The following is a 27,852-nucleotide window of genomic DNA, read 5'->3' as shown; positions in this document are numbered from 1 at the left end:
ATATATATATTGCATGATTGTATTTCTACAGGATATTGCCAGAGATCAAATTGTCATTAAACCTATCTACAGGACAATGTCGTGGAATTGATTTTCCATTACAAAATTTTCATGGGAAAATGGACCAAATGGTATATACTACCACAAATTGTGCAAAACTCAGCTCACAAGTAAGCAAAAACTGGAGCATGCTTTGAAACGTAAAAGCAAAAGTGAGCAACCTGCTACACAGAGTAATCCTGAAGGCCTTGTTACTTCTAAGCTAGATGCTGAAAGAAGAAAATCACGTTCAGCCACAGGAACAATACATGATAAGCATTTGTGCATTTGGTGTATGAGACCTGAGGATACAAAGCATCCTGGGCGTGACAAGTTTCACACCATGGAGCAGATGGATGCCTGTAACATTTTCAAAAGTCATACAGTTTATCTGGAGGATGAGAGTATGAGAGACAGACTTTTAGCACTTATTGAATCAACGCCAGATCCCTTTGCTGCTGAGATTCGTTACCATCGCTCCTGTTGGAAACTACGCATATCGTCAATGCAAAATGCTTCTGGTGATGAAAAGAGACCATGTACAACGCATACATTTATCTGAAGTAAAACAGATGTTTTACCAACATGTGCGTGATGTTATATTTCAACAACATGAATTTCGTACCTTACAAAGTCTACTTCAAGACAACACTGGTATGTTACAGAACTTTGGCATGACTTCAATTGTGAAATCAGCCTACCTGAAATCCATGCTGCAAGAGGAATTCCAAGACAAAATTGGATTTCATGACCGTTTTCATCAGAATGAAAGTGCTTTAGTGTATGACACCTCAGCTGGAGGTACCTATGTTGAAGCAGTAATGAACAGTTGGGGCATTAGCGATGAGAATCTTGCCGAGACAGTAGCCCAAAGGCTCAGAAGTAGGGCATCAACTATGTCATTCATGTCATGGCCACCACATCTTGAAGAACTGATCAAAGAAGAAGAAATAGATGAGCTTTTGTGGTTATTTGTAAGTCTTCTAAAAAAACCAAAAAAGGCTGCAAGCAACAAGGAAAAAGATGATCCTGAAGTCTTTGCAAAGGGCTCACTTCTCTCCTCATTTATGACAGGGGCACGCGCATCTTTCAAAGCTAGGTTATCTGTCACACTGCATGGTTTGACAAGAAGCCGAGAAATTGCTGACCTTTCAGAGAAATTTTCACTTGGGATCAGTTACAAAGACATACTGCATCTCTACGATGCTTGGACCAAGTATGACTTAGAACACAACAATACTAGTCCTATTGAGTTGGCAGCTGGCATCCCTGGTACAGCCATAATGGACAATGATGACTTCAATGATGCTACACTGACAGGAGCAAACACATCGCACCGTACAAATGTGATGCTTGCTCAGCCAGAAAACCTTGTGAATTATCCATCAACGTCACCTGAAGCTCTTAGAGTTCCGAAATCCAGTGATGTAAAACGTATGTGTGTTGACCAGCATGTAGTCCAGCCATACAAAACAGTGCAGCGTGGAAGTCCGTCTGTGTGCACAGAAATTGATATTACTCCAAAAAGCAGTGAAATACAGCAAAGGAGGGGAATTATCCATGCACTTGTACGTTTGAATGAGGACCAAACACCACGAACACCTGAGACACAAGATACAAGTGCTTTTGCTGGTTTCCAGGCAACAGTCCAGCCATCTGTTGTGAAAAGCAAGCCCTATTACTTCCTGACATTCCCTAGCCCTCCAAACAAGATGGTTGTACATGAAGTGATGTGTAGGATTGTTGCAGCAGCAGAATGTAAGAGCATGCCCTTCATTCAGTTAGTTGGTGACCAACCTGTGTATGCCCTCATAGTGCAAATCAAGTATGAACACCGAGCACAATTCAGCATTATCTTGCCGTCTATGGGCCCTTTTCACTTACACTGCTCTTTCATTTCTGCAATGGATAAACGTGGATCAGGACTTGCTGACATTCTTGTTGCTGCCGATGTCATTGCAAATGTCATTGCAAATCGGAACATACAAATGTATATATAAATTGTTGATTTGTGGTGAAACAGTGAAATTTTGTTTAGAAATGAAGTAACTTTTAATTCTACATTATTTTAGTTGTTCTTTTTGAATTCCTTGACCTCAAAAACATATATTTAGACACAAAAATCATCTTTCTAACTTAAATTAGAAGTGGAAATATGGCCAAATCAGTATTATTGGCGGCCATCTTGGATTCTCTGGTGGAGTTAGCCCACACTTTTGCGAGGGGTCCCCCAGCTAAATTTTTTAGTATTGCCTAATCATTCAAAATATGCCTTCAAACCATGGTCCTGAGAAAATGGTCACGGAATCTATGAGCTGGTCCCCGACTATAAGACCAGTTTTTTTTTAAATAAAATCTTCATATACGTTAAGGTTTCCTAGTTAGTCTAGTCATTTTTACCGTTAACTTGCATTACCTAATAGTAACATTCACTTCAATTAACATCGACTGGTAATTATGACTTGGCTTCTCTTTATCGAGAGATACCGTGGGATGTTGTTGTCCACACCACACTCCACAACCGAAATGCAGACAGGACAGCCGGCTTTACGTTCCTCTGTCGTGGACGGCTTGTTCCGAGATACACTACGCCCTCTGCCGGCTCTCTACCAGATCGGAAATTATTCGGGACGACATCTCACGCCGTCGGCGGTCTTGCGGGTCTTGCGGGTCTTTCAAGCTTGCAGCTCCATGGCGAGCATCTTACGAACTGAGGAGAAAATTGAAGGAAAAATGATTAGAATGAGAGCATGGGGGGATACAAAGGGTATTTGTGTACCTAATAAATAGATATAGATGAGGCCAACCACCTAATGGCATGGGGATGGGGTTTCAAATGAAGCGTGGGGACGGTCAAGTCGGTCATTCGATTGAGACTGAATTTATAAAGAAGAAGAAGCTATTTTACACAGGAAGTTGTACCAAAATTGAATCTCAAACATACAGAAGAAGGTTTAATTTGAAATAATATCATTTAAACCGTTACTAAATAACTATCCGTAATACGACAAGCTCAAATATCTTGATAATCAAGAAAATCTTTTACATTCCGCCCAAAAATCTACCGGAAGTGCTTCTGTCGCCATCTCTGCGGCGTCATGGCGGACAAGCTGGATATGTCTTTGGATGATATCATCAAACAGAACCATGGCCGTGGAAACGGCCGTGGAGGGAGAGCCGGGTTTGCTGGACGTCGAGGTCGCGGGGCTCGTGGTGGTCGTGCGGCTGGGGGGCGCGGCTTTGGCTTTGGGGGACGAGGAGGTGGAACTTTCGGCCTGTCAGGCCCGGCGCTTCAAACCGTTTCGTTCAAGCGAGGCCGCGGTCGTGCCTTGCCATTCGTTCGGGTAACGTGTTTACCTTTGATGAAAATACTTGTCTTTTATTTAACCGCCATTTTTATTTTGTTTCTCCCACATTTATATGTTTCATGTACCTTTTTTTTTTTTTTTTTTTTTTTTTGACTAGTTTACTTCGTCCTGTTCCTGTACCTCCGTGGTTTGAGTTGGTTCTCCCATTTAAAGTTAAACGCATATCCAACCTGCTGTTTGATGTGCAGCCTCTCCGTTTACCGGCACGCTGGCAGCATGACATGTTCGACGGAGTGTCTACACAAGAGAAAGGTGGAAAGCTGCTGGTGTCCAACCTGGATTTCGGAGTTTCAGACGCAGACATACAGGTGACACTTTTTTGTTAGCTCTTTTCTGACACCCTCCCTCCCCCTGTGACTCCCGGTGACGCTTCACATGCTCCCCTAAAAAAAAAAAAAACACGTGACTCCAACAAAGTGACTCCTCCCCCTGCTCCAAAATTGGCTCCTTCTCCCTCCCTCCCTCCCTCCCTCCCTCCCTCACCCTCCCTCACCCTCCCTCACCCTCCCTCCCTTCCTCGCCCTCCCTTCCTCGCCCTCCCTTCCTCGCCCTCCCTCCCTCGCCCGTCCTCCCTCCCTCGCCCTCCCTCGCCCTCCCTCCCTCGCCCTCCCTCGCCCCTCCCTCGCCCTCCCTCCATCGTCCTCCCTCCATCGTCCTCCCTCCATCGTCCTCCCTCCCTCGTCCTCTCTCCCACCCTCGCCTTCCCTCCCTCACCCTCCATCCCACCCTCGCCCTCCCTCACCCTCCATCCTACCCTCGCCCTCCCTCTCACCCTCGCCCTCCCTCCCACCCTCGCCCTCCCTCCCACCCTCGCCCTCCCTCCCACCCTCGCCCTCCCTCCCACCCTCGCCCTCCCTCCCACCCTCGCCCTCCCTCCCACCCTCGCCCTCCCTCCATCGCCCTCCCTCCTCCCTCGCCCTCCCCCCTTCCTCACCCTCCCCCTCCATCGCCCTTCCTCCATCGCCCTTCCTCCATCGCCCTTCCTCCTCGCCCTCCCTCATAGCCCTCCCTCCTCGCCCTCCCTCATAGTCCTCCCTCCTCTTCCTCCTTACCCTCCTCCCCCCTCGTCCTCCCCACTCGCCCTCCCCCTCACCTTCCTCCTCACCCTCCCTCCTCTTCCCCCTTGCCCCCTCCCACCTTCCCCCCCTCCCACCTTCCCCCCCTCCCACCTTCCCCCCCTCCCACCTTCCCCCCCTCCCACCTTCCCCCCCCTCCACCTTCCCCCCCCCCATCCCACCTTCCCCCCTCCCCCCCTTCCCCCCTTCCCCCTTCCCCCCCCCTTTCCCCCTTCCCCCTTTCCCCCCTCCTCCATTAGTCCCCAGATAGGCCAAATGGTGGGGAGAGGGGACGTGGGGGTGTTATTGGCATTTAAGGCCAACCAACTAGACCAGGAGCCCAGAAGGTTTATTCAAGTGAAAAGCGCCGAAGCAACTGACCACGTGGGTTGAAAGGGTTCTACCCCCACATCACAAAAATGCATTGCTGCCGGGTCAGGGCCGGTGCCTTCCCGCTCAAATTGCCCAAAATAGGGACGCCATTACCGAAAATCATATTTTCTTCAATATCTGGACAACTATACATGGCAGTATCACAAATCTGGTGTCTACACCCATGTTTTCATGGTCAATCATTATAAAAATGCATTTCTCCTTGGTCAAGCCCAAAAGCACCCAAAGTAAGGATACCATTGTTAAAAGATCATACTTTCCTAATTATCTGGAAAACTATACATGATAATACCATATGCAAAAACAGTGTTTAGACTTTAAACACTTTTCTAAACACTATCTTGCACCACGTTTCTAAACATGTTGAAATTTATGCTAAACATGTTTAGGAAGTTGATGGCTTGTGTTTATTAAACAGACGGTGTTTATGAATTTGACATTTGTGTTTAGGTTTTAAACATTTTTAGAAACGTGCAAGAAAAGTGTTTAAAGTCACAAATGACGTGTCTCCACCCATGTTTTCATGGTCAGTCATTACATTGACAACATTTACAGTGTTTAAAATATCTAGTTCACCATGCATTACCTCAACAATGGTGTATTATGGTATTTCCATCCAACTTGTGTCCTTAACTCACAACTTGCAGAGTCATTGTCCTTCAGAAGGAAAATAGTACTGTTCAATGACACTAGTTGTTCTGACATCTCTGCATTTTTACGTGTCTACTCCGTCAGTCTCATCACGAGTATTGCTGTCCTCACTCCAAGTACTATCGACGTCTGATTCCTCGTCATCTATGGAAGCTGCTCCAACTCTGTCTCCGTCATCCGTAGGTAGGCCTGTGAGGGACTCTGGTACTGCACTTCCTGGGTACCAATCTGGTTCAAAGCAGTTTTGAGTCAACTTCCATCCATAGTCTGTGGGACTTGCCCCACCTGTTGGATCAGTCTGGTCAGCCCTCTTCCAGATTCTTGCCACATATCGGGCTCTTTTGATATGATTACCAAGTGTCTTGCTGCACGGGGGAAGAGAAGCACAGTTTATCTTCTCGATTCTGGCAAGGGGCTCCTTCTCATTACCACCACTCATGCGCATGAATGCCTTGTATCTGGCTTCATTAATGTCAGAGGTTTTGAACCCATACAGCGAGCAGACAAAGGCGGTAACACCTGGAATGTCTACTTCCTCAGAAGTCAGAGATCGCAATGCCATCATATGAGCTGGATCTGATTCCATCCGCTGGAGGGGCTTAACTTTGCCCTTTCTGAAGAAACATGATGTGAAATCACAACCAGTCAGGGCATGAAGGCCGATGATTGCTTCAGTTATACCAGGCTGTTTCTTCTCAAGAATGGCAGCAACTTTAGAGACACCTATGTACCTTCTGTTGTTGCCAGATCCATAGTCCATGATGATGCTGATCCCTTCCGACCTTCCAGAGAGCCCAAGCAGAATGATGAAGACGTCCGTATCGGTGGACCTCACCAGAATGTTACCAGTGGAAATGCTGTTTGCATGAAAGGCAATGAGAGTATCAGCCTCTTCATGTCGAGATTGGAGGTGATTCGGTTCCTCTATTTGCAGAAGATCATCCCCGTCATTCAGCAATTTCAAAAGTAGGATTTCAGCAATTGTTTCCTTACTTTGGGCGCTTTTGGGCAGGAAAAATATGACCCTTACTAAGGAGAAAACTGCATTTTTGTAATGTTTGACCATGAAAACATGGGTGTAGACAGCAGATTTGTGATACTCCCATGTATAGTTGTGCAGATATTGAGGGAAATAGGATTTTCAGCAATGGTTTCCTTACTTTGGGCACTTTGGGTGCTTTTGGGCGGGAAAGACACAACCCTGGCTAAGGAGAAATGCATTTTTATAATGATTGACCATGAAAACATGGGTGTAGGCACCAAATTTGTGATACTGCCAGGTATAGTTGTCCAGATATTGAAGAAAATAGGATTTTCGGTAATGGCGTCCCTATTTTGGGCGATTTGGGCGGGAAGGCACCGGCCCTAACCCGGCAGCAATGCATTTTTGTGATGTGGGGGTAGAACCCTTTCAACCCACGTGGTCAGTTGCTTCGGCGCTTTTCACTTGAATAAACCTTCTGGGCTCCTGGTCTAAACGTTTTTCATCATGAAAATCTTTAATGCTCCATTGGTTGAAATATCCCCCCCCCCCCCCTCCTCTCCTCCCCCTCACCTCTCCTCCTCTTTTGGCACTTCTATCCTCTGTCCTGACACCCCACCTAAATTGTTTCAGGTCAAACGACTTGGCTTCCACATCTAATGGGGGTTTCGATTGGATTGTTGTTGGTGAGTGGGTCATGACCAATGTCTCGCCAATGTTTATCTCCCACTACACGTTTCGCTAGCCCAAGCGGTTTTGCGCCCCCACTCTCGAGGTGCTTTTTCACCCCGCACACGCGAAGCGATACATGAGGGTTCAGCAATCGGTTCAATTACATCCGTTTATCTATCTGATGGGAATAGAGCCTGTGATGGATGCTGTGAAGAGAAACAGGTTGAGATGGTTTGGTCATGTGTTGAGGAAGGATGAAAGTGACTGGTTGAGAAGAGTGATGGAAATGAATGTAGAAGGAAGTAGAGGAAGGGGAAGACCGAGAAAGACTTGGTTAAAGATGGTGGAAGAAGAAATGTGGACAAGGGGGTTAACAAGGGGAGATGCAGAAAATAGGGCAAAATGTAGAAGATCGTCATGGGGCCCGCAAGGCTAACCCCCGCTCTTGCAGGGCAAATGGCCTTAAAATGCCTGTTGTTGTTGTATCTAGCTATCCATCCATCCACAAACGTCGGTTCATCATTGAGGGACAACTTGATTTCAATGGAATGTTATATTTTTAACATGAATCGGAAAACAAACCTGCAGCAGATGCCTGAGATAATTGATATATTCTGTCTGCCTATCTGGCAGTCAAACTGAATTGAAAATCATTCCAAACAGGAAACTTGGTGTTTGTAAGGAAATCATAAAGAAAGCAAACAACAGGCACAAATAATTAATATAACGTGCTAGATATAGATAGGGTGGGTGGTGTAACGTCGGTAAATTTCCAATTTTTTTTTAATACGACCTTTAAAATCATTATTTTATTTCAATTGAATTATATATTTGAACACTGCACGGGATAAGGTCTTCGATTAAGACCTTCAGTTTGTTTTCACACCTGTTTGTTTGTGTGCAGTATATCTCAAAGTTGTGGACCGATTTGGATGAAATGTGGTGAGCAAGTTGGGTGTGTGACGAGGACAAATTGATTCGATTTGGGTGAAGATCTGGATCCGGATACGTACTAGCGTACTAGTGATTATACCTGGTGTTGGCCTAATGGTTAGGGCGGCGGTCTTGGGATCCTAAGGTCCTGGTCAGCTCTTGAATAAATACCAGGTGGGCTTGACTCGGCCTATCATCCTTCCAAGGTCGGCGAAATGAGTACCAGGGTACTGGGTCCTCTCTCAAGGAGGTTGGTGGCAGGATTTGCACTCCAGCCCACCGTAAAAACACCTCATTCCGTAGCACACACAGCAGTGTGCTGAGGAGTCGTCCAAGGACGCCGCGTCGTGCTGATCCAGCGTACGCTCCTATCTATTGTTGCAGATCTCGAACGTCAGCTCTCCCCTTATCAAGGGGTGGGGGGGGGGGGGGGGTTAATCCCCTTGTCCTTTTATCTTGCCGACGCGAGTCCTGGAAGTTATAACGTCCTTCCCGGCGTGGTGTTAGGTCGGGTTTGTTTGGCCTAGGGGTTCACTACTACCTAATTACTAACGCCGACCGGAAACGAGGGAATAACTCCCGCTTGAACCACGGATATGATGGAAAATGCCGAGCGGATAGCAATCCACGATCCGAGCTGTTAACAAATGACTAGACCCGATTATAGCGGCTGCGATCGTGCCACGCTTACCCAATTGGAGAAAAGACTGATGCGATCGGATGGAGAGGAAACCCAGAAAATAGGAACAACAGATTGGTTTATTAATTATGTACAAAGAAAGAAGAGGAAACGAAAGAAATGTACAGGATAGGAAGAGGAAGAAGAAGCACGCAGGGCAGCCTTAAACAGTCTTATTATTAATACCCCAGGACAAACGGGCCCGTCTCAGACACTCACACGGGGATTGTAGATGGTTGATGGTCACCAACGCGTCCAGGCTCCAGCCCGGCTCCGGTCCAACGGACGAAACTCGGCAGGCAGCTTCGCGTGTAGTGGAACGCGAACGGACAATTTATATAACGGGGGGAAGGCTGGTGTCCTAGCGGCGTATATAATACGTGCACACTCGTGCCAAACGCCCCCTCTCCAAAGTCCTGCCTTTAACTCCCAATGCCAGCGAGCCCTCTTTAATCACAGTAGTCCTGGACAGTTCTCTTATCAGCGTGCTTCCTTGCAGTCCGGTGAAATGTGCGCTCTCCCCAATAAGCCTTCTCAAATCAGCGCCAGCGAGCAAGTCCTTTCGCAAATGTGCGCTCCGTATAAGTCCTGTGAAAGGGCTTTTCGTTCGCGCTTTCATAAGTCGAGCAGCGATCGCTACGCGAGCCGAAAAACCACGCCTATCAGGCGATCTTACTACAGCCCTGGCTGGCTGGTGCTTGCTTACCGGCCATGCCCTGATGGTGGGTTGACGTGGCCACACCTTCTTCCTGGCGTTCCGCCCCCTTTTTCCGGGCCTCACCTCGTGGCTTATGGCGGCGTTGAGCAAACTCACGGGCAGCTAAGGCTGCCGCTGCTGGCCGAGGCGCGTAACAATTTGGGAGGGCCATGGGGCAGACTTGGGGGGCACGTAATGGCGTCGCTTGGAGAGGGAGGCTGTAAAAATGAATGGAATGGGCCTACTTCTTATTTGATTGACACAACGCAGACTCAACTATTGGAAACATGGCCTTACCTATACACATACTAATGAAATAACTGAAGTCATATGATGACCTATGTGTTGCTTGTGGCCTAACTATGGGGTGCAACCTTTAACCTTTTAATGATGTCATATTTACACAAGTGTAGGTTCTCAAAACCGTAACACTGCACCCCCCTTTTCCTAGGCTCGGCCCGAGCCGAAACTATAGGACTATCTTTTAATTAGTGTGATACTTAGGTGTGGTTACCCTCTACTTTTAACCTACTACCCTGAGTGCGACAGTTTTAACACTAGATATGTCCCCCCTGCTGCGTTGCGTCCTACCTAACTGACTCACGCCCACAATTAACCGAATTACGGAATGGTCTTCAAACTACACATAAAGCCGGTGGGGAGCATTATTTACAAGACTACTATTATTTACACTACAACCCAGGACCTGTCTTTTGTGGGAAAAAGAAAAGATGTTTTTGATAAGAGGAAAATGCCAATCGCAATGCACTGCACCGATACACCATACACCCATATGCACCTAAATAATAAAATGCACACAAAGCACCATAATAAAAACAAATGCACAGTCATCAAATGCTCCGCAGGTTGGTCGAAGCGATGAAGAAAAGGACAACTTCTGGTGTGCGGTAGAGAAGCTGATGGAAAACGTGAAAGATGAGGAAGTTGTTGTGGTAGGAGGAGACCTAAATGGACATGTGGGAAGGAGTATGGATGGTTTTGACGGAGTTCATGGGGGTTACGGATATGGTGTGGGAAATGGAGAAGGTGAAAGGATTTTGGAGTTTGCTGATGGAGCTGATTTGTTGATTTGTAATACTCAGTTCCAGAAAGAGGATAATAAGCTTGTTACATACACGTCAGGTGGGTCGACGACAACTGTTGACTACCTGATGGTGCGTAGGCGAGATAGGGGGCACGTCCGGGACACAAAGGTGATCCCGGGGGAGGAGGCTGTTTCACAGCACCACTTGGTTGTCTGCGACGTAAGGGTGAAAGGTGCGAGGAGAGCTCGGCGTGTGAAGTACCAACCGAGAATGAAGGTGTGGAGGTTGAAAGAGGTGACAGTAAGGGAGGCATTAAAAGAGAGGCTGAGTAGGGTCGAGGATGATGTGGTTGAGCTTGAAAGTGGTTGGATGTCGATGAAAGCTAGTCTGTTGGGAGCCGTTGGTGAGGTATGTGGATGGACAAAAGGACCACCGAGGCACTCGGAAACATGGTGGTGGGATGATGAAGTTGGAAAGAGGATGGAAGAGAAGAGGAAGAAGTTCAAGGAGTGGCAGAAGGCGAAGGGTATGGGAGCAGAAACAGCAGAGCATGAAAGTTATAAGGCAGCCAGGAAGGCTGCAAAGAAAGAGGTAGCAAAGGCGCAGGAGGCATGTAGGAAAATGTTTGGAGAACGCTTTGATTCGGAAGAGGGTCAGAAAGCAGTATTCAGGATTGCAAAGCAGATAGCGAAAGAGAGGTGTGATGTGATGGGGGTGAGTTGCTTGAAGGATGAAGTGGGACAAATCGTTGTCGACCCAGATGGAATTCAAGGAAGATGGAAAAGATATATGGAAATGCTGTTGAATACAGAGAATGAATGGGATGGCAACATAGAGAGTAACCCTGTTTTAGGACCGGCAGAGAAGATAACTGAGAAGGAAGTTGAGGAAGCGATAAAAGCAATGAAGGGTAGAAAAGCGGGAGGGCCGACGGGAGTTGTGGGAGATATGTTGAAGGCAGCAGGAAGTTGGGGTGTGAAGAGAATGACAGAGATCTGTAATCTGGTGGTGAAAGAAGGCCGCATTCCAGTGGATTGGGAACTGAGTACCCTCGTCCCTCTATACAAGGGGAAAGGTGACCCTCTGGAGTGTGGCTCGTACCGAGCGACAAAGTTATTGGAGCATGGAATGAAGGTATTGGAAAGGGTGTTGGAGAGGAGGATAAGGAAGAAAGTGAAGATCGACGAAATGCAGTTTGGATTCATGCCAGGAAGAGGAACGACAGACGCACTTTTCATTGTGAGGCAGTTGCAGGAGAAGTACATTGAGAAGAGGAAGAAGTTGTTTCTTGGGTTTGTTGATCTGGAGAAAGCATTCGATAGGGTACCACGCAAAGTATTGACATGGGCATTGAGGAAGTTAGGAGTGGGGGAATGGTTGATCAGAGTAGTGATGGCAATGTACAAAAGAGCGCGCACAGCTGTAAGGACGAAGGACGGGAACAGTGGTGAGTTTGAGGTGAAGGTGGGAGTGCATCAGGGGTCGGTACTAAGTCCACTACTATTTGTAGCTGTGATGGAGGTGCTGGCTCAGAACGTAAAGGAGGGTTTACCGTGGGAGTTGTTGTATGCAGATGATCTGGTGTTGATTGCGGAAAGTATGGATGGACTGAAGGAAAAGATGAACACGTGGAAGGAATGTATGGAGACAAAAGGTCTGAAGGTGAACATCGGAAAGACGAAGGTGATGGCAAGTGGTAAAGCATGTGGTGAGGTGGAAAGAACTAGGAAGTGGCCCTGTGCTGTGTGTAGGAAGGGTGTCGGGTGAACTCCATTCAATGTACTATGTGCGCTGAGTGGGTTCATCAAAAATGTAGTGGTCTGAGAGGGTCATTAACCAGTGTGGCAGCTACATTCAAATGTAAGGTGTGCACAGAGGGAGCTGCAGATGGAGGAAATGTTGAGTTGGATCTTGGAGACGGCGTGAAGCTGGAAGGTGTGAAAACATTTTGCTACCTCGGAGACATGCTGAATGGAGAAGGTGGATCAGACTCGGCAACGGTTGCTCGAGTGAGATGTGCATGGAAGAAGTTTCGGGAACTGAGTGGCGTGCTGATGATGAGGGGAGTGTCGTTGAAGCTGAAGGGAAAGGTGTATGCTGCATGTGTGAGAAGTGTTATGATTTATGGGAGCGAGACATGGGTAATGAACGTAGAGCAGCAACGAAGGTTGGAAAGGGTGGAAATGTGAATGGTTCGGTGGATGTGTGGAGTATCGTTGAGAGAGAGGAAGACAAATGATGAATTGCGAAAGATGATGGGAATAGAGCCTGTGATTGATGCTGTGAAGAGGAACAGGTTGAGATGGTTTGGTCATGTGTTGAGGAAGGATGAAAGTGACTGGTTGAGAAGAGTGATGGAAATGAATGTCGAAGGAAGCAGAGGACGGGGAAGACCGAGAAAGACTTGGCTAAAGATGGTGGAAGAAGAAATGCGGGCAAGGGGGTTAACAAGGAGAGATGCAGAAAATAGGGCAAAATGGAGAAGATTGTCATGGGGACCGCAAGGCTAACCCCCGCTCTAGCAGGGAAATGGCCTTTAAAATGCATGTTGTTGTTGTTGTTGTTGTTGCACAGTCATCACATTTCAATAATTATTGATGATGACGCCTTGTCTTTGACTGCTGGGCCGATGGATCTTGGCTTGGCCGATGGATCTTCTTATTCTTCACACCAAGGATTTATTTAATAAAAAGGGCACAAACCGTGTCCGCTTTTTTTATTCATGGCCAGCAGGGCCAACTCAGGTGGTCCGACTGCTGGGCATTGATGCCACTTAAAACTGGTCCGCAAGCCAGATACTGCTGGCAGCAATGGTCGGTCCCAGCAGAGGTGTCAGGCCACAGAACGTGTGGTCCATAAGTGCCAGGCCACAGAACGTGTGGTCCATAGGGTGTACCGGTGCAGGCAGGCATGCAGGCAGCAAAAGTGCGGCCGCACAATTCAGGGCACCTGCACACTCCCCTAGCAACAAAAGACCATGTTCCATGAGTGGGGAAGGAAGACAAAGCAGAGATTAGCGGGGGCAAGGGCGCAAGGGTACACACAATACAAGGCAATGCGACATGAAAGGCGCGGGAGAGCGAGCTGGGAAAGCTCGTCCCGACTCGTACGTCACCCCCCATGTCAGCCTACACTACCCTTGCCCTTCCCCGTATTTACACAATTTACAAATTTACCAATTCCATCTCAACATGCCTCGTCTCCCATATCTCCCCTAAACCAAATTCGTCACCAATCCCTCCCAAGAAGGAAGCGATGGAATAAACACAATGTCTCACCCACGTCAAGATGCGTCTTACATTCCAAACATTTGCAAAAACTGGTGTGGAGCTCTATCACCTCGGTGAGTGGATGCGGATGGTGCGAAGAGATTTTCTCCTAACTATCTTCTAAATGACATCAACACAGTGACACTACCCGGGGTCTTGCCCTGCCAATCCATTGGCCATTTTACACGATGTGGCGGTTACACTATGGTGTGGTTTTACACTATGTTACCACACTATGTGGCGTTGGATAGGTCGCACGGGACCCCAAGACTTGGCGCGACACTCTTGGCCCCCAAGATCCCCAGACATTACACCCTGCGACTTTTTCTTGTGGGGACTCGTCAAAGACTGTTTTTGTGCCGCCATTACCAACTAATCTGGATGACCTCAAAAACACAATCACGGCAGCGGTGACTTCAGTGAAAGAAGACACTAAGAGACGTTTGGGACGAATTCAACTATCGTCTCGATGTTGTCCTTGCAGCAGGTGGAGGGCACATAGAGCATTTATAAAATGGTTAGTAAAACTTGATAACTCATTAAACCGTTTGTAACTTTTTGTGTAATTGTAACATGTTGCCATCGTGAAATATACTGCTTTGAAATTGGGTCCATCTTTGTGTGTGTGTGTGTGTGTGTGTGTGTGTGTGTGTGTGTGTGTGTGTGTGTGTGTGTGTGTGTGTGTGTGTGTGTGTGTGTGTGTGTGTGTGTGTGTGTGTGTGTGTGTGTGTGTGTGTGTGTGTGTGTCCGTGTGTGTGTCCGTGTCCAAATATATGTGCAGTTCTCCAGCTTTCAATGAGCGCAAGTAATGACGTCACTGCCATGTACATACGCTCTGCCTGTCAAGCTCTCAAGAGAACCCTCTGACAGAGCAGAATTTTGATCTTAGTTCAGATACTGTCATAAGTGTATGTATGATGGTATGAAATAGTTCACCACTGATGGTATGAAATCGCATAGTGACTGATAGATATATAAAAGTGTTTCTTCACCATTGAGATATAAGTTCAAAAACAATATACAGCAAAAGTTGTGACACAACTAGGTGGTTGCGTTGTTTAGGTGCCAAGAACAAGCCAATTTGATTTTGGTTCAGGTCCGGATCCAGATCTGGCCATTCAGTGGGATACAAAATGTAACCTGTTCAGCTCTACGAAGCGTCATTTTCATCATATCATGTAATTGCACTTATCCTGTTAATGCAAGAAAAATATTTGAAGCTGGATGAAAAAAAAAATTGATAAAAAAAATATTTGAAAATGTTTGAAAAATGAAAATGAAATAAAAAAAGAATAAATAAATATACAATACAACAACAGGCATTTTAAGGCCATTTTCCCTGCAAGAGCGGGGGTTAGCCTTGCGGTCCCCATGACGGTCTTCTCCATTTTGCCCTATTTTCTGCATCTCCCCTTGTTAACCCCCTTGCCCGCATTTCTTCTTCGACCATCTGTAGCCAAGTCTTTCTCGGTCTTCCCCGTCCTCTGCTTCCTTCTACATTCATTTCCATCACTCTTCTCAACCAGTCACTTTCATCCTTCCTCAACACATGACCAAACCATCTCAACCTGTTCCTCTTCACAGCATCAATCACAGGCTCTATTCCCATCATCTTTCGCAATTCATCATTTGTCTTCCTCTCTCTCAACGATACTCCACACATCCACCGAACCATTCGCATTTCCACTCTTTCCAGCCTTCGTTACTGCTCTACGTTCATTACCTATGGCTCGCTCCCATAAATCATAACACTTCTCACACATGCAGCATACACCTTTCCCTTCAGCTTCAACGACACTCCCCTCCTCATCAGCACGCCACTCAGTCCCGAAACTTCTTCCATGCACATCTCACTCCTAGCAACCGTTGCCGAGTCTGATCCACCTTCTCCATTCAGCATGTCTCCGAAGGTAACAAAATGTTTTCACACCTTCCAGCTTCACGCCGTCTCCAAGATCCAACTCAACATTTCCTCCATCTGCAGCTCCCTCTGTGCACACCTTACACTTGAATGTAGCTGCCACATTGGTTAATGACCCTCAAACCACTACATTTTTGATGAACCCACTCAGCGCACATTGTACCTTGAATGGAATTCACTCCGACACCCTTCCTCCACACAGCACACGGCCACTTCCCAGTTCTTTCCACCTCACCACATGCTTTAGCACTTGCCATCACCTTAGTTTTTCTGATATTCACCTTCAGACCTTTTGTCTCCATACATTCCTTCCACTTGTTCATCTTCTCCTTCAGTCCATCCATACTTTCTGCAGTCAACACCAGATAATCTGCATACAACAACTCCCACGATAAACCCTCCTTTACGTTCCGAGCCAGCACCTCCATCACAGCTACAAATAGTAGTGGACTTAGTACCGACCCCTGATGCACTCCCACCTTCACCTCAAACTCACCACTGTTCCCGTCCTTCGTCCTTACAGCTGTGAGCGCTCTTTTGTACATCGCCATAACTACTCTGATCAACCATTCCTCCACTCCTAACTTCCTCAATGCCCATGTCACTACTTCACGTGGAACCCTATCGAATGCTTTCTCCAGATCAACAAACCCAAGAAACAACTTCTTCCTCGTCTCCTTGTACTTCTCCTGCAACTGCCTCACAATAAAAAGCGCGTCTGTCGGTCCTCTTCCTGGCATAAATCCAAACTGCATTTCGTCAATCTTCACTTTCTTCCTTATCCTCCTCTCCAACGCCCTTTCCAATACCTTCATTCCATGCTCCAATAACTTTATCGCTCGATACGAGCCACAGTCCAGAGGGTCACCTTTCCCCTTGTATAGAGGGACGAGGGTACTCAGTTCCCAAGCCACTGGGATGCGGCCTTCTTTCACCACCAGATTGCAGATTCCTGTCATTCTCTTCACACCCCAATTTTCCGCTGCCTTCAACATATCTCCCACAACTCCCGTTGGCCCTCCCGCTTTTCTACTCTTCATTGCTTTTATCGCTTCCTCAACTTCCTTCTCGGTTATCTTCTCTGCCGGTCCTAAAACTGGGTTACTCGATGTTGCCATCCCGTTCATTCTCTGCATTCAACAGTATTTCCATATATCTCTTCCATCTTCCTTTAATTCCATCTGGGTCCACAACGATTTGTCCCACTTCATCCTTCAAGCAACTCACCCCCATCACATCACACCTCTCTTTCGCTATCTGCTTTGCAATCCTGAATACCGCTCTCTGACCCTCTTCCAAATCCAAGCGTTCTCCGAACATTTTCCTCCGTGCCTCCTGCGCCTTTGCTACCTCTTTCTTTGCAGCCTTCTTGGGTGCCTTATAACTTTCATGCTCTGCCTTTCTGCCCCCATACCCTTCGCCTTCTGCCACTCCTTGATCTTCCTCCTCTCGTCAATCTTCTTTCCAACTTCATCATCCCACCACCATGTTTCCGAGTGCCTCGGTGGTCCTTTTGTTCATCCACATACCTCACCAACGGCTCCCAACAGACTATCTTTCATTGACATCCAACCACTTTCAAGCTCAACCACATCCTCCTCTACAATACTCAGCCTCTCTTTTATTGCCTCCCTCACTGTCACCTCTTTCAACCTCCACACTTTCATTCTCGGTTGGTACTTCACCCGCAGAGCTCTCTTCGCACCTTTCACCCTTATGTCGCAGACAACCAAGTGGTGCTGTGAAACAGCCTCCTCCCCCGGGATCACCTTTGTGTCCCAGAGGTGCCCCCTATCTCACCTACGCACCAGCAGGTAGTCAACGGTTGTCGTCGAACCACCTGACGTGTATGAAAAATATAATATAAAAAAATATATCATAAAATATTGTTGCGGACGCGGTTAAAGATGTTATTTGGACCGAGCGGTGGTGTAACCGCGACCGAACAGTTATTCCCCGACTAATACCCGATTTTCCCCAAACTTTGGCCGGATCGCGCCACCGCTATTCAATCGGGAAAACTCTAAAGCGACCGAATACAAAAAGGAAGAAGACGTACAGAAGAGGAATTGGATTTATTATTTACACATATAAGTAGGAAGAAAGCAGTCACGTTTATTTACAGACGAGATTAGATACACAGTGCAACGCTAGCTTACCTACAGTCTTAATTAACCCAGGGACAGAACAAACAAGGACAGACTCACTCGGGGAATGATGATAGGACTGGCGGGAGATGGATGGCTGGCGGGATAGGGAGGTCCACTGGTCCTTCAGCACGATTGACTCGTTGGGCAGCCGCCGCTCCTCCGCGGCCCTGCTCCAAACTGCCGTCCAGGCCTCACGCTGCTGTGGCTGCAGTTTCGGTGGCTCCAGCTGCAGCAAATGCAGTTGCGGTGGCTCGAGCTGCAGTTCAACTCTGGACTTCTTGGTTGGACTCAACTCCTTGGACTCACTCTCGTCTCTCGGTAAAGGCTCATCTCTCTTTTGGAAACGCCCTGCCTGCGGGTTATATAGGCCCCACCCCATAACCTTCGCGAACCTCCTCGATGTTTCTCTCCACACCCTCTCCAAGTCCAACCCCTTGTTCGTGGTTGGTTGAGTGGGGCTGACTCACTCCTCCCCTCTATGACGAGGTGGGGACCCGCCTTTCTTCCCCAACCCTGCCTCGTGGCCAATGGTGGATGAAGAGAAAACCGCCCAAAATGCAGTTGGCAATTGACGAAAAGGGGGAATGGAAGTTTTGGGAGTGGGAATGAAGGGAATCTATCTCTTTCACTGGTGCAATGGAGTATTTCAATTAATGGGAGACACAGCCTTACCCTAAAACACATAATAAGATATAAGCTATCGAACAGGGGTCTTCTATGATTAGCTGTTGTGTGGATGCTTTATGGACTAATTATGGGACGCCCTTTGACCTTTACACAGCTCCGGAGGCAGGAGGCGCAGAATATACAATAATAATAATAATAAAACACAAAATAAAAAAAATACAGTCCTCATATCCGCAACAATATATATATATATATATAAATAAAATATATAAATATAATAAAATAAAGATATATATATATATATATATATAATTTTTTTTTTCTTTCAAAGTTTGGGAAAAATAACAAAATGTTTGAAAAATATTTGAAGCTGGACAAAGACATTTGAAGGAGACATCGGTTCGTTTTATACCCCGTGCTTGCCAAGCAATTGGTTTGCTTTGTCTGTCTGCAGACATCGCTCTTGTGATTGAGGAACAACTTCCTGTCGATTAATTTTACATTTTAAATACTGCAGGCCACGAATCGGGATATGAATCGGAAACACAAACCTGCAGTTTTGTAGTACTTTGCCTCTAAAATTGGCAAATTGTATGGAATCTAGTCCCAATTGCGCATGTGCATAGAGGGATGGGATAATATTTTTTGTCTGTGTCTGTGTGGAAGTCAAACAAAATTGAAATGTTATTGTTTTTCATTGATGTCCTCAAGGACAAAAACAACAGGCACGAAGAACTAATGCAAAGTGTTGAACAAGGTGGTGTAAAAGACACCTTAAGTGCGTAAACAGCAGTAAACTAACGAAAAAGTTGTTTGTTTGTTTTTTCCCTACAATCTCCCTGGTGTTGGGCTAGCGGTCAGGGTGCCGGCTTAGGATCCTAGGATCCTGGGTTCGAATCCCGGTCGATCGCTGAATTAACGCCAGGGGGGTTGACTCAGCCTGTCATCCTTCCGAGGTCGGCTAATTGAGTACCAGTTCACTGGTAATTCCCTGTTTGTCGTAAAAGGCGACAAAAAGGGTTGGCGGCAGGAAGGGCATCCGGCCGTAAAACATTGCTTCAAAAAGGGGACCGAAAAACAACAACCATGGTCCCCGAAAAAGGCCAACCCCCGCTTGCGGGGAAAAATGGCCTCTAAAGGTGGTTTATGGTTTTTATAATCTCCAAAATCTTTATTTTATTTCACTTCAATCATATACTTAAACGCTGTAGAACACAAAACTGCCTCTTGGCAACCTCCAGTTTGGCATAAAATTTTACACCATCTCAACCAATCAAATTTGCCGCTTGCTCTCTCAGGATTTTGGGACTGTCGAGATTCAGAAAAAATTGTGGCTTGAAGGAAATATAGTGCTCGGAAATGAAAAGCAAAAGTTGAAAAAAACAAAACTCTTCCCATATCCGTTTTGTCAAGACTGCACAGGGTAAGGTGTTCTATGAACTCTCTTGTTACCCTCGCCAGAGGAGATGGTATTGCATTTAAGTCCGTTTGTCTGTCTGTCTTTGTTTGTTTGTCCGCACAGAATAAATATGATTTTCTCTGCAACCGTTGGTCCGATTGACAGGAAATTTTCACCATTGGCTCCTGTAGATTTTTAAAAATGATTATGATGCCATAGGTCTTGTGGTACGGACGCCATCTTGGAAAAACCTAAAAACTTTGTACCTCTATATCTCCGAAAGCACTGCATCTATCTATAATTCCAGTAATCTCTGTGTGTCTGTGTGTTTGTTTGTCTGTGACCGCTGTTTCTCGACAACCACGGGTCCGATATACTTGAAACTTGCCAGGTATATTGCTGGGGACCCGAGGATGTGCCTTTTCAAGGTTTCATATTAATCGGAGAAGTAGTTACCGAGCTATGTCCAAAAAACGATTCAACCAATCAGAGAGCAGCGAGCTATCACGTGTGCCGAACGTGGCGAACAGACTCTGCCTCGGACGGCACATTTGAGAGCGTATTCATTTATTTCACGTTGGCAAACTATGTTGGCGTTAAACTATGTTTTAAAACTAATTAAAACTAATTTGCGATTCATCGTAACTGCGATATGCGACCTTCCGGACAGTCAAATGAGGACGTCACTTCCGGACTTACGGATAGTCATAGTGACGACGTGAACGTGGCGAGCAGACGCTGTAAGGTACGATCGATTGTAGTACACGTTTATAATAACTCTGCCGATACAGGCCCGATTAACTGCAGCGCCATCCGAGCTGCGGCGTCGGGACGATACATTCATTGTACGGTCACATCACGCACTTACGGGCACGCCCATGGGCACGCCCATGCATGCATGGGCGAAGACACTTTTTTTTTTTTTTTGGCAAGGAACGGGCACCCACGTACGGGCACGTCCTAGTAGAAAAAAATTGAGACATGGCTCGTTGTAAAGAACTCTTCATGGGGAATAACATATGTTGATTGTCATCAGTGCCTCTATTATGACGTCATAATTCGACAAGTACAAAACTTCATCTGATCAAGATGGAATTTGTTGAGCGTCATCTAGGGATAAGTTGGCGAAGAAAAAAAATGATGCCGTCATCGGTCACGTGGTTCGGCCGCCATATTTGTTTTCACACTGAAGCCTTTAAAACCATTAAAAACACGTCCTGGCGAAGGTCTGCAATCTGATTGCTCTTTCTGGTTGTGAATTGCAAGACCGAACATTAGTAGACTAAAACAGCACTTGGTAGAGGGCATACCTTTGCCTGGCTGAACAGTTTCAGTTTTGTATCCCACTGATAGGCTGGATCTGGATCAGGACCTGAACCAAAATCTAATCGGCTTGTTCTTGTCACCTAACCACCTCATCCACCAAGTTTTGATATAACTCGTCCACAACGTTTGGAAATACAGTATCATGTTATATGTCGGTTTTGTCCCGATTTCTCAACATGGTGAAGAATCACTTTTTAAAAATTCTAGTAGCCGGATCCAGATCTTCACCAAAATCGAATGCTTTCATCCTTGTCACACACACAAAACATCTCCACAAAATTTTGGCCGAATCCATCTACAATTTTTTGAGATATCCTGTTAATAGGCAGGTGTGCAAACATAACTCTATCCACCTTCGGTGGCAGAGGTAATAATGGACAAATCGACATAGTACAGGCAACTCCTTAAGAATAATTATTTGAGACTAATTTAAACAAAATATTTGCAACAATAAAAAATTAATTATTCCGTTATCTTCTCGAAATTGTTCTCAAACTATTGCTTTGAATAAGAATTTATGGTAAATGATATTTGAGCTTAACATCCAAGCATCAGGAGCCGTGGCTTCAGGTGAGAAACAAAATGCTGTTTGAGTTGATTTGACATCTGAACTTTGATTGGATGTATTGGTGGCTACAATTTGTAATTGGGTTATTTTAAACCAAGCTTGATATGAATGAGGTAGTACAACATCATTGTGTTGGTCTGTGTGCAGGAACTCTTTGCAGAGTTTGGAAATCTGCGCAAGGCAGCTGTGCACTATGACAGAGCAGGCCGCAGCCTGGGAACAGCTGACGTCCAGTTCGAGCGACGAGTTGATGCTCTGCAGGCCATGAAGCAATACAATGGCGTCCCGCTGGACGGTGTGTATCTTGTACGCTGAGGGGATTGCAGAACATTCGACTTTCGGTTTTAAATACCAAGGCTTGAAAGTTTGCCTTCCATTTTCTTTGTACATGCATGCTTGGACCAAAAGTTATTGGGGTAGCACCTAAACACAAAATGGGATCAGTGGGCCAAAATCATTGATACGTTGAGACAGAGTAACAATAAAACATGGAATACTACCATATTCGCATCCTTCATTCCCTCACTCATATCCACCATTCCCTTGGATGGATGTTAAACTTGATCTCTCATCTGCTTCCATTGGTTGGTGGAGGTTAACAATCCCATAGTGTCCTCCAATAAGCTTATGTGAGTTATCACTAGCACCATGAACAAATTATAAATTCCTGACTGGTCTGTGGGTAGCAAGTGGTCTGATCTTCTTGGAGGCTCCTTGATATCAGGTTGCACTGCTTGCAGCGTGATTGCTGTCTGGGAAGCAGTGTCTACACAAAAAGCAAACTGACCATGGAGTATGCATGTTTCTTGCCAACGGCCTTCTTTGGATACAGAAGGTAACCAATTCTATCGACACCATAATTTGGTTGAGTGTTAGTGACTAATTCTGCTGCGATTGTTGCCAAAGGCAGACCAACACCCTACTGGAGCCAGAATACGGTACACAATTATGAGTGGATAACCTCTCATATTTATCTGCTATCCCGGTACTTTTGGTAATGCATTGTGTATTAGTGTGCACGTGAATGGTCTCAAATATTCCAATCTCTTCATCATCCAACAGGCAGACCGATGAATATCCAGTTGGTCACCTCACAAGTAGACCCTCCACGACGAATGGACCAGTCACGTCTTACCATGCCCATGTAAGCTATCTTTGCACGCGAGTTTGTTGTAGCACATCTAATGGTGACGTAGCCTAATGACTGATGTACTACTGAATGAAATCGTTGAGCTTCTTCAAACTTGTTTGCAACTTTTGCTGAGAGCGTGATTACTCATTTTCACCAGTTACGTGCAGTGCAGACAAACCGAGAGGTTGGTTTTGCTACCCAGCAGTTTGTAAATTGCAAAATCTGTAACCTTTCGGCAAATAGCCAACTTCATATTGCTATTTATTGTTCAAATTATCCATCGTAATGCAATGTTTAGATTGGTATGCGCTTGATTGTAGGGTCCGTGGAGGTGGATTTACTGGTCGTGGATTTGGCCGTGGGTTCAGAGGCCGGAATACGGCACGAGGCCGTGGTCGAGGGCGAGGCACACGGCCCAACCTGTCGGCCGAAGAGCTCGATGCTCAGCTCGATGCTTACAATGCTAAGGTGAGTTTGCAGCCTCAACCTCTCCACCTGTTTGATGGTCTTTTAAACGGTTGTTGCTGCTGCTCTTAGGAAGCACTGGTCAACATCTACTAGCACTTGGTTGTTATCCTGCGTGTGTGAAGCGTCGGTTTATGATCGAGGAACAACTTTATGTTACATTTTGAACATTAATCGGTAAACGAGCCTGCAGTTTAGCAGTACAGTACTGAATTTGTCCTGAATGCTCAAGTGCAAAGAGGATTGGCATAATTATTTTACTGTTTCTACCTGTCTGACAGTGAAGCAAAATTGAAAATCATTCCAAACAGGAAATTTTTATTTGAATTGAATTATCATGGAGTACTGTAGTACTCCTTATGTAGGAATGGGAAGTGAAAAATGGCTGCCCCATCAAATATGTACAAAATGATATTGTTGCGTCCGCAGCTTGTTATCACCAGCCTTGGACGTTTGAAGCAAACCAGCTTTAACTCCCGAGGCGATCTCCCAATTATGGCGATTATTGCGTGCGCAGGCTGAAGAACCACGAAGCGTTTATTGCGTGCGCAGGCTGAAGAACCACGAAGCGTTTATCTTCACAAAAAAACGGGTTTATGCCGAAACCCAACCAAGAACACAACAACGAAAATGTACCAATAATTATTTACAGCAAAATAATGGTGCGGAATGAAACTAACGAAAATAAAGCTGAGGTAAAAATGCTAACTTGAGGTACCTCCAAACGGACACAAACACGCACACAGGCTAAAGTGATAAAATATCAGTTCACTTTCCGGCACTCAGCTGGCCCAAAATGGATCCTATTTGTAAGGGCGGTGGCTGTTGAAGCCCGGAGCCACCCACGCGGGAAGCTCGGCAAAATGGCAACGACGTCGAACACCGCGCACCGAAAGCGCTCGCTGTCGAGCTGGTGGTGAGCACGTCGATGGCCTTTGTTCCTTTCTCCTCTGTTTGGGGAAGGATAGTGTGGCCTTCAGTTCCCTGGTGAGCCCAGCAGTCAAAGCTCTCTCACGATCGCCACACAAAATGCTCTCCTCCAAGGACACAAAAATGGCGAAGCTTCTTGCTCGCGCCCTTTGCTCCGAATGAACCAAGTCGCGAAGCTTATTCTTGCCCGCCTACATCATCCGGCCGCGTCACTCGGGAGAGGGAGGCAGGGGAGGCGTGGCCTGCCAGTCCCGTTCCCCGCCCATTGAACCATTTTCACCCCGCCTCTCCTGGGCAGGTTTTTGCCATATGTGTCCATGGAGCGTGAGTACTAGCCGGCTGCTGTTTTGCTTGGCTGGCAGTTGTTTTAAATGTTAGGGATGGCCACAGAGGGGCTAACCCCCACTCTAGCAGGGAAAATGGCCTGAAAATGCCTGTTGTTGTTGGCCACAGAGGGTATCACGAACAGGGGAATTAACCCTAAACCCGACTACTAATTAACACGGCATTATCCCTCGTATGATGACATTTAAACACAACCTCAAGCTACATTTTCCCTACTTAGTACATCGAAATGCTCCTACATGTCACGCGGTCCATGCTATTTCCTTTTCAAGCCTACCTTTCCTACGGTATTCTCTTACCTACCCCATAAACGTAACAATATGCTGAAAAGCTACTGTATGATGAAATCATAAGCTTTTAAAAGCCATACCATTTATTTTAGAACTTTTTCATAACTACGAAGAATGAAAAGGATGCCAGCATACATCGCTAAAGTACCAAATCGCCAAGTTGTTCGTCCACAGAATCGTTGTTAAATGTCATCCGGCCTCGTGCAATAATGGCTGAAGCAATGTCAATGATTCCAACGGAAGCAAACGACATTGTCTCATGGGTATTGCACCCGTACCATAACAAAAAGATCAGATTTTTAAAAGGTAATACAACCACAATACACCATAACCTGTTGAACGCCATTTATGCATGTGCAGAGTGAGAAACTTCCATAAAGTCTGTCGTGAATTATAAGGTATGAGAAAATGTTATTTTTGAAGGAAAAGGGCTCAGGACGCTTTGCTGATACTTTTATTGAGGTTTAATGAGGGTCATACCAGTTATTGAAAAGTGGATTCTAAATTCACCTTTTCATATACCATATGTGCACTATTGGTTAAGTAAGTCGTGCAGAACCTCCTCCTTATGTAAATAGATGTGATCATGTGACCCCTTCATAAGACGTCTATTACATGTACACAGGGTAGGGAGGTGTATGGAGGGAAGAATTTGGAGATTCCAACATTGAGAAAGAATGGAGGTATCTCTTTATTGCGTACGTACAAGCATTTAGTAATTGGGGTAGAGAAGAAAATGCAGGACGGAAGGAGAAGGAAATGAGGTGAACGGAATTTGGGAGAGAAAGGAAGGAAGATTGGGAGGATGTAGGAGTATGGGGATGGAATAGAAGGGAAGGAGCAGAGAAAGGAGAGAAGAGGGTAAAGAGAAATTCCACCATGTTGATATACAAAATAGATGACACAAAATGTGAAGGGCAATATGGTAGCAGAATGTCTGAGTGGAGACAGAAGGGATGGGAATATTGGACAATATATTGAGGGAAATAGGGAAGAGACTTGTATGAGATGTATTGTTGAGGGGGTTCTGAGCCGGGGGCTCCCCATGTAGACATCTCTGAAATTAATTAGCTGGATGATGTCATTTTTTTTGCATGTTTTTTTTTTTCCTTGTTTACTTGAACACTGTAGGACACAAATTGCCTTATTTGCAATTTCTTCCGCGTCTTCCATGATGAATAACCGAGTTATTGCCAGCACCCTGAACAAATTACAAACTTGATGGGATTCATAGAATACTTACCCGGTGGAGTCTTACAAATATGTCGTTGCATCTATCTACACTTCTCAAGTGAATGTGTACAAATTATACTTTGAAAAGTCTGACATAGATTACGTTCATAAGCCTTTACAAAAAGTAGCTTTCATTTTCGTTCTCGAGTGTTTTCATAACTCCCAAGACTGATAAAGACGCCAGAATAGATCGCTAAAATATAAATCGGGAGATAGTTAAAACGGGGAATTCTTCTTCTTCTTCTTCTTATTCTTCTTATTCTTCACCAGCCCAATAAAGGCTGAAGCGATGACAGTGATTCTAATTCCACATGGTTTTCGGTGCGTGCTCTACATACGCTATATCAAATGGTCGTGTAACGTGGTAATGTTTAAATTTCCTCCATGGAACGGTTTTCGATGTGTGCTCTTGACAAACTGGGGACATGTACGTATGCAACCGATTGCCTAACGCTGCTTTTCGCTTCTCAAGTGCGTGATAATTATTGCCAGAGTCGAACGTCAGACCTAGCCAGTTGGTTGTAGAAAGGTGTGGACCGGAATCTCCACCCCTATCCCTTCCCCTCACACGGGAACGGTACGAAGAGCTTCGGGAACGGGCAAGGCTAATAAAATGCGTGCCCGAGTTATGATTCTGTCAATTCCGTTTGTGATCAATCGGTGTTGTGAATCTGTGGAGATGGTTCGACCACGAAGGTTTGCATATTAATTATATATTTGAGCCAAAGTCACCATTTTTTTTCTCTCTCTCTCTCTCTCTGTCCCTGCAAACCCAACTCCAGATTGAAACCAGTTGAGTTGTGGACAGCCGGCTGCACGGACCGTTCCCTCCGGCCATGCGACTCGTGCATTGGCCGAGCTCCTTGTTTGTAGTGGCAAGAGGGCCATAAGGCCTGAGCTTGGAGGTTTGAGGGAGGAAGATGGGGGTTGTAAGGGGTTTGGGTTTGTAAATAGGCTGGTGGGGGAAGGAGGCAGGTTTTTAGTGTTTTATACTTGCCCCGGGGATGTTCTGATGCTTCTGATGGTTATTTTGTTTAGGTGTCTTCTGTTAAAATTTTGCTGTCGGACACATTGCTGTGTCTGTCTTTTGCCAAATGGCAATTAGGTTTGTCTTTCCCCCTCTCTCCCTCCCCTCTTCTTCATTTAGTAAAGGACAGTTTGGGGAGACAGATGTTTTTGCAGTCTTTGTGCGTTACGTGTGTGTATTTTGGCTCTTCATCCTGATTTTTTTTTCCTGAAGGCTAAACTTTTTCCATGGCTATTTTTCTACCAAATACACGCTGCGTACTTCAAATTTTGTTTTGCAATGGCAGTGCGTGTTTTGATAAGTGGGATAAGGGAGGTTTTTTTTTTGTTGTTTCCTTTTTTTCCCCCCCTCTTCCGAGTCTTGATCTCGGATGACTCCCTGAAAATAACAGTTCCACGATCGGGATTAATATGCTGTCGTATTCAAGGCAGACAAGGCATCGCATCATCGTTGTTGCTGTTGCCGTCTTTTCCGTGTATCGAGAATGTTCATGTTTGTTGTGGGGATGATGGGGTCCTTTTTTTTAAAGTGCCGTCATGGTTGTGAGATTAATATGAAGCATTGAGGCATTTGGGCTGATGCTCCAATACCTTAATTCTGTACTCCCCTTACATCCCCTCCCCCATTTGGGTGAATAAAACCTGAACCAGCCATA

At 45.8% G+C, this 27,852-nt stretch overlaps 1 protein-coding gene and 1 long non-coding RNA gene across 2 annotated transcripts in view; one reads left to right on the top strand and one right to left on the bottom strand.

Moving 5' to 3' along the window:
- The window catches only part of LOC137426806 (uncharacterized), a 9,664-nt gene extending 6,749 nt beyond the window's left edge, over nt 1-2,915 (bottom strand). Inside the window, exons 1-2 of the long non-coding RNA XR_010984407.1 lie at nt 2,850-2,915; nt 2,527-2,749 (exon numbers count right to left, since the gene is read on the bottom strand). This is a non-coding gene — a long non-coding RNA (uncharacterized LOC137426806). The remainder of the gene's footprint in view (nt 1-2,526; nt 2,750-2,849) is intronic.
- On the top strand, nt 2,656-27,852 carry ALYREF (Aly/REF export factor). The gene is made up of 6 exons (XM_068115725.2): nt 2,656-3,383; nt 3,596-3,715; nt 21,923-22,070; nt 22,838-22,919; nt 23,228-23,375; nt 26,953-27,852. The coding sequence occupies exons 1-6, from the start codon at nt 3,138-3,140 to the stop codon at nt 26,965-26,967; spliced, it is 759 nt and encodes a 252-aa protein (XP_067971826.1). The 5' UTR covers nt 2,656-3,137; the 3' UTR covers nt 26,968-27,852.

The sequence above is a fragment of the Myxine glutinosa genome, chromosome 5 (genome assembly GCF_964187855.1).
Source record: "Myxine glutinosa chromosome 5, kmMyxGlut1.1, whole genome shotgun sequence".
NCBI classification, from domain to species: Eukaryota; Metazoa; Chordata; class Myxini; order Myxiniformes; family Myxinidae; genus Myxine; species Myxine glutinosa.
Note: the sequence above shows the minus strand (reverse complement) of the source record. Positions and strands in the feature narration are given on the sequence as shown.

Coding starts and splice junctions, on each gene's coding strand:
- ALYREF (XM_068115725.2), top strand. CDS start 3,138: ATGGCGGACAAGCTGGATATGTCTTTGGATGATATCATCAAACAGAAC. Junction 3,716..21,922: donor TTTCAGACGCAGACATACAG/GTGACACTTTTT, acceptor GTCTGTGTGCAG/GAACTCTTTGCAGAGTTTGG. Junction 22,920..23,227: donor TCACGTCTTACCATGCCCAT/GTAAGCTATCTT, acceptor GCTTGATTGTAG/GGTCCGTGGAGGTGGATTTA.